This window comes from Morus notabilis, unplaced genomic scaffold (genome assembly GCF_000414095.1).
Source record: "Morus notabilis unplaced genomic scaffold, ASM41409v2 Scaffold1338, whole genome shotgun sequence".
Classification (NCBI taxonomy): Eukaryota; Viridiplantae; Streptophyta; class Magnoliopsida; order Rosales; family Moraceae; genus Morus; species Morus notabilis.
In genome coordinates this window covers 44,858-63,583 of record NW_010358079.1, presented here as the reverse complement: position 1 = coordinate 63,583, position 18,726 = coordinate 44,858, and the positions used below count along the sequence as shown (strand labels likewise).

General features: G+C 33.6%; 1 protein-coding gene and 1 pseudogene across 1 annotated transcript; both read left to right on the top strand.

Moving 5' to 3' along the window:
- Nucleotides 1–11,176: 11,176 nt before the first annotated feature.
- LOC21388021 (heterodimeric geranylgeranyl pyrophosphate synthase small subunit, chloroplastic) lies at nucleotides 11,177–12,345 on the top strand. Its single transcript, XM_010091691.2, has one exon. The coding sequence runs from the start codon at nucleotides 11,287–11,289 to the stop codon at nucleotides 12,205–12,207; it is 921 nt and encodes a 306-aa protein (XP_010089993.1). The 5' UTR covers nucleotides 11,177–11,286; the 3' UTR covers nucleotides 12,208–12,345.
- Nucleotides 12,346–17,607: 5,262 nt separating this feature from the next.
- On the top strand, nucleotides 17,608–18,726 carry LOC21388019 (annotated as a pseudogene).

Here is an 18,726-nt window from a genome sequence, read left to right as displayed (position 1 = left end):
ATGATGGAGAATGGGGTATAGCAGTAAATGATCAAAGATGAAACGCAGAGGAGAAAAAGTGAAGTGCAAGAGAGAGCATAAATACAAAGAAGAAATAGACATGCAACAGCAATATTTATAAATAGAGAGCAAGAAAAGGTGGATGATACAGTCTAAAACGTATTAGAACATCGCACATATAACAGAGTAAAGTCGGTTTGCATGAACTGAGAAATGCAAAATGTCTTAATTGAATAATAAAAATAATATACTATCACAGTCAAAGAATGAAAAAAAAAATAAAGCTTAAATAATTGTCAGCTCAGAGAAAGAGCAAAGAAAAAACAAGTTAAAAAAAGGAAAAAAGAAAATTTTTCATATTCCAGATAAGGAGAAAAGAATCAAATAATTTAATACCTCAGCAAAAAAATTAGTAAAGATCATCAGCCTAGCAAGACAAATAAGCAACGTAGACATTATAGATCATCAACCTAATAAATGCAAGGGCAAAAAATCAAGATTCACTCACAGACGGCATGAATCAGCCCCAGCAAAGATAGGAGCGTCCAGATAGAAGCCACCTTTTCTGCAAAAGAATCGAGTTAAGCAGAAACTAAAGGACCATAAAATTTTTTTAAAAAATAACCCTATCCAGTAGCCAATAGAAAATCACAATAAATTTCAACGACTTCCAAAGGAAAGAAATAGCACACCATCGGACAACAAATTCACATGCAACAGGACTATTTATAAATGAAGAACATGTTGGTTTCCTAAACGATTTCAGATCCAGAATCGTGTGAGTAATGGATCGTGTATAATAAAAATTTTCATAAAAATTTTGAGATATTTTATAATTTATATTAATTTATGCATGAATAAATTAATCACATTAATTTATTTACTAAAAATCGGATTAGGAATTATACCTAGCAATCAATCAGGATGATAACTTATGTTCTTTGATCTCGAACGTTCATTGCTCCAATGCTAGTTTAAAAATTATGAACCTTTCTCGTCAATTCCTTAAATCTACAAAGACGTGTGTGTGGACACACCTGAAACAAAATGAGATTAGCAAGAACACTCAAGTTTTTCACGAACACCAACACATGCACGACGTGAAATTTTTTAGAGAAAATTTCCCTCTTTCTCACTCTATAAAATTCGGCTACTATTGCTAAGGAGAACAAAAATTGTGTCTCATAATTTTCGACAATAGCTAGGGCAAACAAAAATTATGTCTCATAATTTTCTACAATCTCTCAAAATTTTCATAAAACTTTTGAGATACTTTATAGATTATATTAATTTATGCACGAATAAATTAATCACATTAATTTATTCACCAAGAACTGGATTAGAAATTATACCTAGCAATGGATCAGGATGATAATTTTTGTTCTTTGACCTCGAACGTTCCTTGTTCCAATGCTAGTTTAGAAATCCCGAATCTTCCTCGTCAATTCCTTAAATCTACGAAGACGTGTGTGTGGGCACATCTGAAACAAAATAAGATTAGGAAGAACACTCAAGATTTTCACGAACACCAACACATGCACGACGTGATATTTTTTAGAGAAAATTTCCCTCTTTCTCACTCTATAAAATTCATCTACTATAGCTAGGGAGAACAAAAATTGTGTCTCATAATTTTCTACAATATCTTATTTTATAGAGTAACAATCAGACTCACAGAAGGAGTCTTATCTTTATCTCCAAGATAAAACTTGTTAATTATCTCTCAGTTCAAATTTGATTTTGAAACAAAATCCACTCTCCCTTATCCAATAGGGCCGGCCAGCACATGAATATTACTACCCTGTGGTAGGCGCATATCCGCAGGGGATTAGGGCAATATTCAGCATTTATCCAACAGTCCAATTTTGACTCAAATTCAAATTTCTATTTAAGTCAAACTTAAATCAATTTAATTTCAAATTGAACGACTTATCAAATAAGTTAATTGGATAACTATGAGAACAAGCAATTTAAATCCCAAAATGATTCACACTGTGTTGTGCGTTCACACTATGGGAACACCTTCACATGTGTGTTTCAAAATTCAAACTTAAACTTAAATAATCACATTATGCAATTTATAATTAATTCTTAATTAATTATCCTTGAGTGTTTTATTTTAGAATTCAATAATTCTAAAATTCTCATTTTGCCCTTAATGTCTTGTAGAATTACAACGACGATGTGGGAAATCATGGACCTATAAAGCTCTAATAAAATTAATAATTAATTAAACACTTTGATTAATTAATTAATTCTATTAATTCTAATAGTTACTCCACTATAAACTTGGAATTGCACTCTCGTAATTATAGACATAAATTACTTCTAAACTGTGAAGTGTCCATTTGATATAGTTATTGCATATAGATTAATCCTCAATAAATAATTCATAATTAGAGCTAGGTGAAATCCGTTAACCTCTCTAAATACATCTTTATCCTTGAGTACCATTGATTCTCTAATGGACAGTAAATCATAAAACAAATTCATGAATCAGAGCTCCTACTAGTCTAGGTACCAAATCAACCCTCAGGATAATTATTTATCTACTTCTTTTAAAAGAATGAATGAATTCCATCTCGTATAGTAAACATTCACGACTACCTACTTTATCATGTCTCCAAAATACAAGGAATAGGATTTAGGATCTCAAAATCCGTACCGAGTAAATTAAAAGACACAGACCCATAAATAGGAGTCTGGTAAGAACTCAGGATTAAGAACGTTTCATATATGACAATCGATAGACTCAATTAGAATTTCTATACTTATAGGAAATTATCATAAATTCATATTATGTCTGTGTCGTTGTTCCATATAATCTCATTATGCGAAATACACTCATTTAACATCTCACCATATTAATAGTGTGGATAACACTGTTCCATTCTAAATGAGAATGATATGTATTAATAATGTTTTAATTAAAGATTTTGAACTTTAATTAAATTCATTACAGACATCGTTTTGATTATTATCCTTAAACACTATCCTCTCGCATATAAAACTTATATACAATGTTTAAGGTCACATAAATAATCATGAAATTCTCAATGATATTCATAAAATATTCATAAATATATACACATAAAATAATGAATAAAATCTTTTATTAAATAAGTAATAAATATTCTATTACATCTCATGCTTTTAGGACACAATTCCCAACATATTATAACGTACATGCCAACAAAAACAGAGGGAAAACAAAACCATTAAACTGATAAAGAAGTAGCCAAGAAAAATCGAAGAATCTTCCACCAAAACCAAGCACAATCGAAGAGCGCTCCACCAAAGCTACAGTGGAAATCAGACAACAATCACAAATCAAGGCACGCAAAAAGCCCAGAAGAAAGAGCAGATTAAAGATGGGGTTTCATTTCCGCCCATAAAAGATGAAAGAACCAGACAAAAAAAACACATCGAAGGAGAAGCAATGGAGACTAGGGTTTCCACCGAGACCAAATAAGAGAGGAGAAGGGGAGAATGAAATGGTCGAGCAAACAATAAGGCCTAAGGCTTCATTTGGATGAAAATTACACATAAGACCCAACCAAAGAAACAAGGAAATAAACAAAAATTGGAGGGCACAAATGTACAACCATAACATTATGGCATGAGAACACTGAAGAACCCATGCTGAGGAAAATAATCAGAATGGGGAGGAAAATAGCAAAATGGTCATTGCGCGATTAATGGGGCAAAACCAGGAAGGCATTGTTCAGTGCACAATGAATCCGCCCACGTGGAGAATAATCCCGATGTTAAGTTTTAATTACCATGTTATTCAGCATATAAATAAATTAAAAATGAAAAAAAAATTAAAGTTTCAAAAGAAAAAAAGGTAAAAAATAACTAAATTAAAGAAATAAATTAGTTTCAGGGCAAATTTAAAAAAAGGGTCAAAAAATGACCAAAGTAAAGAAATATAGGACCAAAACGGAGAAGAAATAAAGGGTGCATTTGGAATTGGTTCCAAAATGATTTTGTTTTCTGTATAAAAATGAAAATGAAAAAGTTTTTATTTTCATTTTGAAATTATTTTTGAAAATACGTTTGGTAGTTTTATTCAAAGATTGATTTCAGTTTTAAAAAAATTGAAACTGCGTTTGGTAGTTTAATTTTTAAAAACATGTATACTTTTTTTTAAATGTGAAATGTCATTTATATACTTCTATTTATTTAATTAAAATTTTAAAAATAATAATAAAAAAATTTAAAACTTTTAAAAATTGAAAAAAAAAACTTAAAACCAATAACCAAACACAAATCGCTAGTTTTTCTTCTCTGCTTCCGAGTTCTGCCTTTCCTTCCCTTCCCTTTCCATAGCTCACGGCTCCACTTTGGCAAGAAACACAGAGCGAGAGCGACATGGAAGAAGAAGCCACAGCCATGGAAGTCAAGGAACATCCTCACTCCAATCCAAGCTCTTCCAATCAGGTCGGACTCAAAAACTCCATCCAAACAAGTTTCAGAGAAGACTACCAAAATTAAATAGCTTCTTCCCCTTCATCAAAAACCCAGATCTACCAAAACTATAATTAAAATCACATATCAAAACCAAACATTTCTAGTTATTCAATGAAACCAAACAGATTAATATCTCAAAATCAAATTCTGAGTTCAGGAGGTGCGTCATGCGGGTGGGATCGGTGGCTGCAGACCTGGGCTCGCCGGAGATGAGTCGCGCAGGGGTGGGGCTCGTCAGGGCTGGGACTCAGTCATTTTTTTTCCCCATCTAAAACCAGAAAATTGCTCAAGAAAAGGAAAAAAATGCTTTGGAGATTCGTCGCGATGGCGTGGGGAGAGAGGAGAGAGAAGAGGAAGAGGCGACATATAGAGAGAGAAACGAGGTTGAGGAGAGAGCGGGGGAGAGAGAATGAGATAAAGAGAGAAGAGGGCATCGGAGAAGAGAGTGAAGAACGAGGGAGAAAATGAAAAGGAGAAAATGAAAACGGATTTCATCCGTTTTCAGTTTTCAGAAAAGACAAAAACGTTTTTGTTTTTATTTTTTGAAGACTTTTACACCAAACACATTTTACATTTGCGTTTTCATTTTTTAGTCTCGAAAAATGTAAAAAATTGAAATGAAAACAGAAACAAACAGGGCCAAAGTTTCTCGAGAAAAAAATGAAAATAAGAAAGTTTTAAGGGAAAATAAAAAAAAGGTAAAAAAAGACTACAAGAATAAATAAGTTTTAGGGTATTATCAGAAAGGAACATCTAAGTAGAAAAATATAATTTTTTTGAAGAAAAAAGCAAAAGGAGAAAAAGGAGCTAAAAGAAGGGAAAAAAACCATGGGGAGCAAAAAAAACTGTTCATTATTGTTCACGTTTTCAACTAAAATGATAGCGTTTTGGTCGAAAAGCGCGTGCTATAAGTTTCAATTACCGTGTTATTAAGCATATAAAATTTGAATATAAAATCTCAATAAGGGATAAATTGAAGAAAAAACAGTTTTAGAAGAAAAAAAAAGGGCCAAAAAAGAACTAAATGAAAAAATAAATGAGTTTTAGGGTAAAAGTGACGAAAATGAAAAAATAAAGCTTAAGGGTATAAAATTTTAAAAAAGGGGGTAAAAAATGGACCAAAATAAAGAAATATTGCACCAAAGCGAAAAAGAAATAAAGTTTATAGGAGAAAAATAAAAAAAAATAAAGTTTTTAGGGAAAATAAAATCATGTGATTCGAATTATTTTCGATTTACGTGTATTTTTTATGAGAGAAAATACTATAACGAACCACGAATCATGATTCGAATCATGGAACGAATTCCTCTACCAAACGCCCCCTAAATTTTAGAGTACCACCAAAAAGAGGAGAGAAAAAGGGAGAAAAAAGCCATGAAGGAAAAAAAAATGCACTATTCATTACTGTTCACTTTTCAACCAAAACAGCGAAAGTGGCGTGAATAGGAAGCAAATTTCGCTTTCTTAAGAGTATATATGAGTTGATTTGTTTTTTCATTTTTCCTTCTACCGTGGACATGTGTCTCTTTGATTTCTTTTCTTTTTTTTTTTTTTTTTGTGAAAAGGGGTCTCTTCGGTTAAAAACATAAGAAATGACAAAAAAGACAAACGGATGTTAACTTTGGGTGCGTTTGGAATTGGTTCCAAAACGTTTTTATTTTCTGTACGAAAATGAAAATGAAAACGTTTTTAGTTTCATTTTTGAATTATTTCTAAAAATGCGTTTGGTAGTTTTATTTAGAGATTGATTTCAGTTTTAAAAAAAAACTGAAACTGCGTTTGATAGTTTAATTTTTGAAAACATGTAATAATATATTAAATAAATAATATTATTAAATATATTATATAAATAATATTATTAAATATATTAAATAATAATATATTAAATAAATATATTAAATAAACATATATAATACAAAAACGGTTTCAGAAAAGAGGGAAGAAAATGAAAAAGAAAAAAAAAAGTGAAATCCGTTTTTCAGAAAACAGAAAACGAAAACAAGAAAATGAAAACACCTTTTTTTCGTTTTCTGATTTCCACAAAAAGACAAAAACGTTTTTGGTTTTGTTTTTTAAAAAAAATTACACCAAACACGTTTTTAACACCCGTTTTCATTTTTTTGCTTTGAAAACCGTGAAAAATGAAAACGAAAACGCAAACAAACGGGCCCTTTGTTTAGAACATAGCAAAGGACCAAAAAAGCCCCGACATGAGATGAATGAGAAGGGGGCAAAAAAGGGCAAAAGAGTGTTTCACTGTTCAATGCACAGTGAATTCACCCTCTCCTTTTCTCAAAAAGAGAAAAAATGAAAAAAAAAGTTTTAGAAGAAAAAAAAGGGGGATAAAAAAGAACTAAAATAAAAAAATAAATAAGTTGTAGAGAAAAAGTGACCAAACGAAAAAAATAAAACTTCAGGGTAAAAAAATTTTAAAAAAGAGGTCAAAAATAGACCAATGTAAAGAAATATAAGACCAAAGTGAAAAAGAAATAAAGTTTATGGGAGAAAAAAATAAAGTTTTAGAAAAAGACCAAAATGCCCTAACAAGAGATGAATGAGAGGGAGGCAAAAAAGGGCAAAGAGGGTGTTTCACTGTTAAGTGAACAGTGAAAACACCATCTCTTTATATTTACTAGTGTGTTACCTGCACAAATAACACGGATGTATATTTACATATTTAATAGTTAAATATTATATAAAAAAATATGGTACACAATAAAAGTTTAATTTGTAAATAGTACACATTTATTTACATATTTATGTATATATATATTCACCTTCTAAATACAGAAGAAAAATTAATAGGAAAAGAAATACAGAAGAAAAATTATGTATATATTTATACAGAAGTTTAATGTGTAACTAAGTTGTTTTCTGTATTTATTTATTCACCTTCTATATGTATAAATAGTACACATTTGTTTATAATAATACATTTTTTTATATTTAACTCCTGAGAGCAACATGTTTCGGAGAGGAGAAAAGGAAAAGATAATAATAGCCAGCTAGAATGCATTGAGGCAGGTGTTTCGGAGAAGAGAAAACAACACGGAAAAGTCACCAAAAAAAAAAAAAAAAAAAAAAAAAAAAAAAAAAAAAAAAAAAAAAAAAAAAAAAAAAAAAAAACCATCAACCAAACAAATGCAGAAAAACAACACCGAGAAAACAAATAGTAGACCAAAAAAAATCCAGAAGCCAAAACGATAAAAATGAAAACAAAAGAGAAAACGAAGAGTGAGAAAACTAAACACCTCAAAGATTAAGCCAGATCTGTTCCAAAACACGCCAGAAGAAGAGAAAGGGGAAAATTTTTCCAAAAATGGAGAAAATCGAAACTGAGAAAAAAAACATAAGACCCAAAGAAATATAAAAAACTAAAAAGTATCAGTAAAGGAAGTACAAAAACGACGACAACACACCGGAGAAAAGGAAAAAAATATTTTCAAAAACGCAGGAAAACAAAACTAGAAGAACCACGAGAAGAGAATAGAAGAGAAGGGAAGAAACAGAAGACCCAAAAAGAAGAAGAAAATTTCAGAAAGGAACATGTTTCGGAGAGGAGAAAAGGAAAAGATAATAATAGCCTGCTGGAATGCATTGAGGCAGGTGTTTCGAAGAAGAGAAAACAACAGGAATAGAGAACAAACGTGTTTCAAACAGAACAAAAGGAAAAATTAAAGGATACATTTAGCGTCTCTGATTTTGAATCATGATTCATATTTTTTTACAGTATTTTCTCTCATAAAAATTACACATAAAATTAAAATGATTCTGAATTATGATTTTGAATACATAAACCAAACGTCCTCTTAGTTCGTTGATTCGAGTTTTTAATTTAAATTAATATGTGATTTTATATGAAAGCTTTTTATTAGGGCTGTAAGAAATCACCCCGAACCCGACGAACCCGGCCGAGCCGACCCTACTCGAAAATCATGGGTTTCCAATTTTTTATTTAATTTTCAGTTTTAATTATGTCTAACCCGCACTGCGCGGGTAAAGGCGCGGGGTGGGGTTACATGAACCCGAGGTAACCCTACCCGGCCGAACATGTTCAAAGTATGTAAAACAATGTCCAACACTTCAAATTCTTACTTTCATAAGTTTATGGACTTTAAGCTTTTAAACTGTTAATTTATTTATGTTTGGATTCACGGTTTGTGTAAAAAATGCTTGTATGCCATAGTTGTTGAATTAGGACATTCTTTATTTATATTGGAAGTGTTTGATTTCAAAGTGAGTGTTTTAATTGTTCACCTTGCATTTAGACCCCCTCTTGAAGGAAAGACATGTTCTGTTTGATAATGATTTCTTTTGTAACAAGCACAGATTAATTGACTAAAAATTGATGAAGTCATAGATTAAAATTGGTTTTCACCAACCCGAGTAACCCGACCCTACCCGAGGTCACCTGAAAGGTTGCGGGTTTGTAGACTTAAGAGAGTGTCACGGCCTAAAATTTTCTCAACTCGCACTAGTCGGGTAGGCTTAATTTTTCGGCTCAACCCTACCCTCCCCAGCCGATTTACACCCCTACTTTTTATTATAGTAAAAAAGTTAAATATGACTATTTTTAAGAGTTTTTTACTGCAACAAATTATAAATTTTAAACTCAAATCGGTGAAATAAATAGTGCTTATAAATAGCTAGCTAGAGTCCACAACACGGAAAAGTCACACAAAAAGAAGGGCAAAAAAGGAAGTACAATGTTCTTTAAACAGTAAACATCGACATCTTATAATAGTATTGTATAATAATGTCTACTCTAATTGCCACACGCATAATTAATTAATTGCCATAATAAATGCCCACAACGAATTAACTTCATAAAAACGTGTTGTAAAATAAGATGTCGGAAAGCAACGTCTAATTAACGAGGATAATTCGATGAGCACACCAAAGATTTCCTGGAAATTTTGAACTTGTCACGCAAAATGAGAAGATTTCATTTGAAAATTGGTCCCATTCACTTCACCGATTCGTTTAGAATTTGAATTTTGTTACAGTAAAAAGTTCTCAGAAACAGTCACATCTAACTTTTTTATTACAGTAAAAAGTTCTCATATAAAATCACATCTCAACTTAAATTACAAACTCAAATCAACGAAATAAACAGGCTCTAATCATGAAACCATATCCTAAAAATCTGCGTAAGTTTTTTAGTCTTCATATACTAATATAGAGGAATATAATTTTAAAAGATTGACACAAAATTCTAGAGGCAAGTTAATAATGACATATTTTTAAATTTAGTTTCTTTTAAATATATTCCTCCATTTTCTATATTTATTTTTTTTTTTGAGGAACATGCCTCCATTTCTGTAGATTCCTTGTGATGATACAAATGCAAGCCCAAAATACTACACTAGCTTAGAGACGTCATCCTTAGAGGTGAAAGTTCGTGTTGTCCAGCTTGGAGCATTAGGCTCAAAGGGAATTTTGGGTTGCGCCGGGCCGGCCCTAAAGCCTGACGGGTTTAGGGTTTAGGCTAAGCCGGGCCTTCCCAAAATTTACAAGGTAACCAAAAAAATAAAAAATAAAAAAGATGTGTTGCCCAACCCAAATAAAATTTCAGGCTTAAAACTTAGATTTCGGCTCGGACACTTAAGCGAGCTGGGCCGAGACCAGGCCAATAGTGTCAGACTCCGGACCAGTCTAAACTTGCAGTTCTAATCATCGTTTATCTCATGAAACATATCTTATTTGTCAACATAAATATTAGGTGTGTATAAAATCACAATAAATTGTGTACTTTTCCCAATCTTTATAATTGTCTTTTGCAACAAAGGACATGTCGTTATTGTTTAAAGTTTTCTTCTAAATAACAAATAGCAAAAATTAATTGTTAAGGTAATTACAATAAGGTATACCCCTCAACCATCAATTTTGAATAAAAAAAATAAAATAGAACAAAATGTCCTAAAAAAGGGAAAAGAACTAAAATAATTTCAACCAAGTTGTTTTCTTAAAAAAATTCTTTATGTTTTTCTTCCTTTTTTCACATTAAATATATTCTAGGTTTTCCGTCAAAGTTAGCCGTAATTGATCAAGAAAAGGTAATATTTAAAACTATTATTTAATTCAAAAGTATAAAGGCACAACAAATATGTCTCTTTTTTTTCGATAAGCTCAAAATATAGTGTGTAATAGTAAAAAAAAAAAAAAAAAAAAAAAAAAAAAAAAAAAAACTTAAACAAAAACTAAGGAATAAACTGTGTAGATTGTATTGCACATTTGCACATCGTTATTCCTTTCTTAAGAAAAATAAAATAAGAAAAGTACAACGCGGATATTTTCTTAGCAAACATAATAATAAAAATTGCTTGGTGTATATTTTTCACTTAACAAGCATGTGGTATGTAAGAAGCATGCTACGCATGTCACATTCAACACAATAATTTAATATTTGCACGTGTTATGTGTGCCTCACAAGCACACTTTATATGCAGACAATATCTGACCTAACTCTACACAAAAGTACCCATCGCACTAATTATATATTTACTTATAGAAAATTATACGGTGGGAGATGAAAAATTACTCTTCTTGGTCGGAGACAATTATGAACCGTTCGATAATCATCGCATGAATATTATATTAAAAAATATAATAATTTAACGTAACTTGATAACAATCGAACGGTCAACAACCACTTTTTTATTTTTCTTTTTTTCTTTTTTCATGTTCTAGTATAAAAGTCTCTTGATTGACATTTCATGACTCTCAAACTCCCCAGTCTCCATACTTTCCGTTTTTTTCCTTGCTCCGTCTCCTTTCTTTCTTCTATTAGTCCTTCACAAGAGCTTTCATTCAATGGCTGCTTATAATCTCCACTATACTAGCGCCTTTAGACTTCATAAGCCAACTTTGTCAAGTTTTTCTTACCGGCAGCCTATATTATGCCATGCGCCAAGGAAAATGACGACGTCCCAAGATCAATCTTCCTATCGTGCCTCTATAACGGCGGACATAGAGGCCCATCTCAAGCAAGCCATCCCTCTCAAGTCTCCTCTATCTGTCTATGCGCCCATGCACCACATGACGTTTTCCGCGCCGCCGAATCCAGCGCCTGCCTTGTGTGTGGCGGCGTGTGAGCTTGTTGGCGGCGACCGGAGCAAGGCCATGGCGGCAGCATCCGCCTTGCACCTCATGCATGCAGCCAGCTTCACTCATGAGCACCTCCCCTTGACGGACAGGCCCAAGCCCAAGCCCAAGCCCAAGCCCACGGTGGACCATCCTTTCAACCCAAACATTGAGCTTCTTATTCCGGATGCAATGGTCCCTTTTGCGTATGAGCTCTCGGCCGTGTCGGATGATCCGACCCAAGATACTTCGGGTCGGGTCTTAAGGGTTATTGTGGAGCTCGCACGTGTCATGGGCTCACAAGGGATTGTTGACGCCCAATACCGAGAAGTGCTAGTCAGCCCATTGGACGGTAGGGAGTTAAACGACATCGAATGGGTTGATGACATGTGTCGGAGAAAGGAAGGCCGGCTACACGCGTGTGCCGCGGCTTGTGGGGCCATCTTAGGAGGGGCAAATGAGGAAGAGGTAGAAAGGTTGAGAAAATATGGTCTTTATGTGGGAATTATGCAAGGATACACAAATAGGCTTGGAAGGAGAGTGAAGGAATTAGAGAGAGTGGTGGAGCTAAGAAATTTGGCAATGAAGGAATTAGATCATTTCAAGGGAAGGAAGGTGGAGGAAATCTCTAGCTTTATTGTTGGTCTATAGGGTACACTATTATTATTATTATTATTATTATTATTATTATTATTATTGTTAGTGAAGGAGATGGGACAGGGCATGATCATGTGAGTGCTGTTTGTGTCGTGCACCGACATTAAATATATATTGCCAAATTTGCACGTATGAGTTTTTGGTTTTCTTCAGAAAAAAAAAAATAAAAAAAAAAAAAATTTTGCCAAATTTGCCGGTTTGGTTTTTTTTTTTTTTAAAAAAAAAAAAAAAAAAAAAAAAAAAAAAAACTCACAATATGAATAGTCACATTTTCCTCGTTTTATATCAGTTTTTCTTCAATTTCTCAGCTACTTTTTATTCAACGGTATTGTTAATTAGGACTTGGCAATGACCAAAATTATGATCTTCAAAGAAGGATCCACTTTGCCAAAGAAAAAAGGGTCATTTTTTGCCTCTTGGATTTGAAACTACAAAGAGGTTTAATTTCATCTAAAAAGAGACACTCGTTTGTGCGGGAAAGATTTAATATTAGAAAATAAAAAGATCACAACGAGGGTGGCATAGAATAAAAGGCGAACTCACCATTACTGATTGAATGGCCGACAAAAGCAAGTGTTTTGGGGCGGTGCAGGTACATGACCCACTTCGGAATATTTTGATACGAGGTTGTTATTGATTTGTCCCTTTGTTACAACACTATTTAAAACCACGCGTCATTCTCTATATTTTGTGATATAAAGATTTAAAACTTTTAAATTTTTTTTTTATTGACTCGGTATTCATTTAAGAATTTAATTTAGTAAAAAAAATAAAAGAAATTTAAGTAGAATATAGTTTAAAGGAAAACAAAATTTTTAGTGGAGTAAATTATTTATAGGGTATATATGAAAACAAAGTTTTTAGTCGTGTAAACAAAATTTTTGGGGCAATTAAAGATTAAGACTTTTAAGCGTTTGATTGGTGGATTTGTGTTATGGTTTAGATCATAGTTCGTGGCTCGCTATAATATTTTTTTTTTTTAAAAAAAGACATGTAAATTGAAAATGATTCTAACTACATCAACCAAACGTCCACTAGTTTCTCTAATTTCTCTCCTGCTAGGGTTTTCTTTCTCCTTCACTTCTTTACGCCGCCTCTGATATAGGTTTCAAAGGGTTGGAGTACAGCGCATTTGGGACGGTGCAGGCACATGACCCACTTTGGAACATTTTGATATGAGGTTGTTATTTATTTGTCCCTTTGCTACAACACTATTTAAAACCACACGTCAACCACCGCTATATTTTGTGATATAAAGATTTAAAACTTCTTTAAATTTTTTTTATTGACTCGGTATTCTTTTAAGAGTTTAATTTAGTAAAAAAATAAAATTAAATTAAATTTAAGTAGAATATAGTTTAAAGGAAAATAAAATTTTTAGTGGAGTAAATTACTTATAGGGTATATATGGAAACAAAGTTTTTAGTAGTGTAAACAAAACTTTTGGGACGATTAAAGATCAGGACTTTTAGTTTCTCTCCTGTTAGGGTTTTCTTTCTTCTTCTCTTCTTTACGCCGCCTCTGCTATAGGTTTGAAAGGGTTGGAGTCTGGCGCCGCTATTGGGCAGTGCATCAAAAGGTTCACATATACTTACGAACAAAAAATTTGTAGCAACAAAATTTTCACATATAGCTACAAAATTATTTGTAGCAAAATTCAAATTTTCTTGTAGTGCATGAACTCTAATTTTGTATACAAGATAAAACTTGTATGTGTTTTTCTTCGAATGTTAAAATTTCTCATCTCAGAAGTTCAAGACGACCTTACATATTTTCTAATATTTTAATCATAAAATAGAAAAAGACACGTATATGTTACACGTTGGCTCGTGAATGTACGATTGGGTTAGAAAACATTTCTTATTGAAAGCATCTCTAAGGGAACTCTTTAAATTTTAACTAAATTCTAGATAGAATAGCTAGAAAGCTATTTTAACTAGCAACTGTTTGGTGAGTCACTCCAATCCTACTATTTATTTTAGCTAAATATAAATTATTTTAATATTTATTGAATTTAAAATATAAATAATTTCACTAAATTTACAAAAGAATCATTACATTTATTATAGTTGAAAGACTAAAATAATAAAAAAAAATGATTAGCCTCTCAATGCTAGCTATAGTTAACTTGTGTGGAAGCTATTCTTTAAAATAGCTAACTATTTAGCTAATGGTTGGAGGGGAGAAAAAAAAAAAAAAAAACCTAAATCATTAGCCATTTTGGTGAAAAACACAGACCCTTTTGTTTGAGGCATTGCGAGACCTTCGATCATGGCACAATGCATGGCACAAGTGGATGGCTTGGCATGCAAAAGTAAAGGTCATGACTGTCAGCATAGGTGATTGGCAATGCAGCAATGTCGTGGGGCAGCAGGCACGCACACACAGTGATTTATCCCGCGTAAGAGCACTGAGAACTAGTAGCGCATGCACCATGACGGATTAAAGGCGAGCGACTTTGGTCAGGTGAAGCCTAGACCATAAGGGTGTGTGGTGTGCAGTCAATGTGCCAAGTGGGCCACAGACAAGCTTGGAAAAGTATTCAGACAAAGCCAAAGTGAGCTAGCATGGTCGTTTAGACAAGCGTTCGAAATAGGCGTGGGAGCAAGCCACGTGGCACGCCGCTTAGGCATAGGCTTGCCGATAAGTGTTGGGGAGAGATTTACGGGACTTAAAGAACGTTGTGGCACGACACGACGGCTAGTGGGTTGCTGCCCACAAGATGCTCGAGGTGTGCTCGTAGTGGGCGCAAGAATGGTGCGAGGCCTACAAAAGTAAGAACTGTTCCGCGGGCCACTTTCTAGATTGTGCTAATAGTGCAAACAGGTGGCATGCACGACCAACACTCACAACGGGCAGATTAGACCACAAACCTAGTCCTGTAATGAACCTTACACATACGTCATGCTAGCAGCAGTAGGAAAGCCAACCGTTAGTTGTAGGAGAAAACACCACATACTGAGAGAGGTGGAAAAATTACCTTTTAAGTAGTGGAACACGCTGGAGGATAGAGAAACCATCACCATTATTATAACAAAATAAAGAACAAAGTACAAAACACTATACACAAATCCACAACTTACACATGAGAGATTTGATTGGAGATAGTGTTCACACCACGAGCAAGCAATTACCCTAAGTCTTTTCATGAGTTTTCAGAGTCCACGGTTGGTGAACACCCTCAAAAGATCGTGTAAAATCACCGAGAAACTCATATTTTCACGGGTCAGATTTGACGAAACGCTACCTCCTTTGGTTACACGGAGCCCATCACCTTGTAGATTGTCTCACTGCGAGGTCAGAGATGGAAATTTTATGGCCAGTGGTTCGGCGACGGACCAGACCTCCGGCCAAAGAGAAAAGGTCGGCAGAAAAACTTAGAGAGAGAGAAGAAAAAGTTTTTTTTAGAGAGAGAGCCGTAGACCTTTTCTATTGTTCTTTTACTGTCCAGTGAACTGAACAAATTATACAAATTCATTTCGAAGAAAGCAAATAAGAAAAATAAAATTGGACAAAAGAAGGAACATAATGAAGAAAAAGGCTGAGAACAAAAACAGAAGACAAATAAAATTCATCTCATCTATAGATACTAGCATTAAGGGGGACACGTCCCTGAGGCACGTCCTCTTTTTAGACGTAAAAAATGGGTTTTTGTTTTTTGAATGGATAAGAAATTAATATTAATAGCCATGAAAAAATTATTAAAATATCAAAATTACCATGAGAGAATAAGTATATTAAAAAAAATAAACAATAATAATAGGCATATCTTTTTAATATTTTGATACAAAAATATTTGAAAAAATTAAAGGAAAAGGAGAATATTAATATTAAGAAAATGCATGGAAGAAAAAATTATAAAATAAAAAAGAGAGTAAAGTAATATTGACTCTACCTTATGATCTAGATAGGATATGCAGCGTGTATCTTTAGGGACATGACCCGAAATCTAGACCGGGCCACTACGGTAGTGATAAGGCGTGTATTTGTTATAAATTACTTGTTGATGCCTGTAATACGGAATTTAAAGTTTATACTTCCTTTCAAAAAAAATGATGTTAGGTTCCAGCTATTGTGTTAGAACTGGATATCTTTATTTATTTATTTATTCATTTATTTACTTATTTATAAAGTTTATTTCAAAATACATTCTATTGGGCTTTCTGCTAATGTTTACTTTTGTTTCTATATATATATTAAACACCCCCCCAGGCGACGCTAGAAGCAGTGCAGCGTAGCTGATTTAGTTGCTACCGTCTGTTCAAATGAGGACATTGTATCCATTACTGACACATTATGTAAGGATTGTAAACTCTCAGACTGTAAACTTTAAATATCTAGACTGTAGTTGACGTTTGTAAATATTCTTTACATGTTCATATATGTACAATATTATATATTATGTAAGTGAGACCCTAAATGATGCCAAAATCTTACTTTTTTAAACCTGTTTTATCAAAAAGATGTGAAAGTTCGATTCACTTTCTTGTAAATTAATTTTATCAAAATATGGGATTTGTTTAGAAATTGATTTAATATTTTTCTTTTGGTATTAAATATTTTATTTTTAAGTACTTAATTACTTTCATAATTATATTTAATTTTTAAACGAGTCTCCACATTACTGACCCAAGTTTCGAAACGTGACATAATTTTACACATCCTCCGTCAACATTAACAATTTAAAATGTTGCGTTTCTTTCCCATTTCGTCAACCACAGATTTATGTAATTAATATCGTCGTTTAGAAATCAATATTAAATGCAGAATGGAAGTTTTTACATTATTTATTTTAAAATAATCCATGACGTAAATCTCGGGAAAATTTGAAAAATCATGATAATGAGTGCACGGCAGCTTATTACAAAGTCATATTCCTATTTTACCACAACTTCAATGCATTGACGATCAATTAATTACAAATTATTAATTTGCAACACCAAAGTTACCGGCAGAAAAGACGTGGCAGAAAAGACGTGGCAATGAAGAAAATGGTGGTGAATCAACGCGTTACGTGTTATGTGAATCAACGTACGATGTGCGCAAATCCAATAGCACTAGTTATTTATTGACACAAGAATTTGAACTATTGGATCATATCATAATAGTAAGATACTCTAACGCAAGTTTATGTAAATCGAACCGTCAAGAAATAAGATCGTGTTGATATAGTTTTTTGGGCCTCGTTTATTTCACGGATTTAAATTTTTAATTTTAAGTTTTTTTAGTTAAAAACTCTTAAAAAATATCACATCTAACTTTTTTTATTACGATTAAAAGATGTTAAAAAATATCACATCCTAACTCCTATTAAAAATTTAAATTTCTGAAGTGAACGATGCCTTTATATTCCTTGTTGTAGACTCCTATTTCATTAACTCCCATAGTCCACAATTCCATCCTTCTGCTTTCCTCGTTCTGTCTCCTATATTTTCATTTTCATAGTGTTTTCACAGCTGATTTCCTCAAATGGCTGCTTATTGTCTCCACAATACGAGCGCCTTAAGACTTAATAATCCAACTTTGTCAAGTTTTTCTTGCCGGCCTTTATTATGCCAAGTACCAAGGAAAATAATCACAATGTGCCGAGATCAATCTTCTTATTGTGCCTCTATAACGGCTGAAATAGAGGCCCATCTCAAGCAAGCCATCCCTCTCAAGCCTCCTCTCACTGTCTTTGAGCCCATGCACCACATGACGTTCTCCGCGCCGCTGAATTCAGCGCCCGCCTTGTGCGTGGCAGCGTGTGAGCTCATTGGCGGCAGCCGGAGCCAGGCTATGGCGGCGGCGTCCGCCTTGTACCTCATGCTTGCTGCCAGCGTCACTCATGAGAAACTCCACATCCCGAATAGACTCAAGCCCAAGCCCAAGCCCGCGCCCGGGGTCTGCAGTGCTAATGGCCCAATGTTTGACCTTATGTTCCTGGACGCAATGGTCCCCTTTGGGTATGAGCTCTTGGCCATATCGGATGATCCAGACCAGGACACTTCGGGTCGGGTCTTGCGGGTTATCGTGGAGCTTGCACGTGCCATGGGCTCGCAAGGAATTATCCACGCCCAATACCAAGGAGTGATAGTCAGCCAATTGGACGGCGGGGGGTCAAACAACATCGAATTAATCGATGACATGTGTCGGAAAAAGGAAGGTCGGGTACATGCGTGTGCCGCCGCTTGTGGGGCCATCCTAGGAGGGGCAAATGAGGAGGAGATAGAGAAGTTGAGAAAATATGGTCTTTATGTTGGAATAATACAAGGATATACAAATAGACTTGGAAGGAAAGTGAAGGAAATAGAGAGGGTAGTGGAGCTAAGAAATTTGGCACTAAAGGAGTTAGATCATTTCAAGGGACAGAAAGTGGAGGAAATCTCTAGCTTTATTGTTGGTCCATAGGGCAAAGATTGGTGAGCAAGAAAATGTAGAGAGTGAGTAAGGAGGAGAAAAGGTACGTAAATAGATAATAAGAACATAAAGAATATGAAAAAACAGTACGAAGAAATAATATAAAGAAAGAAG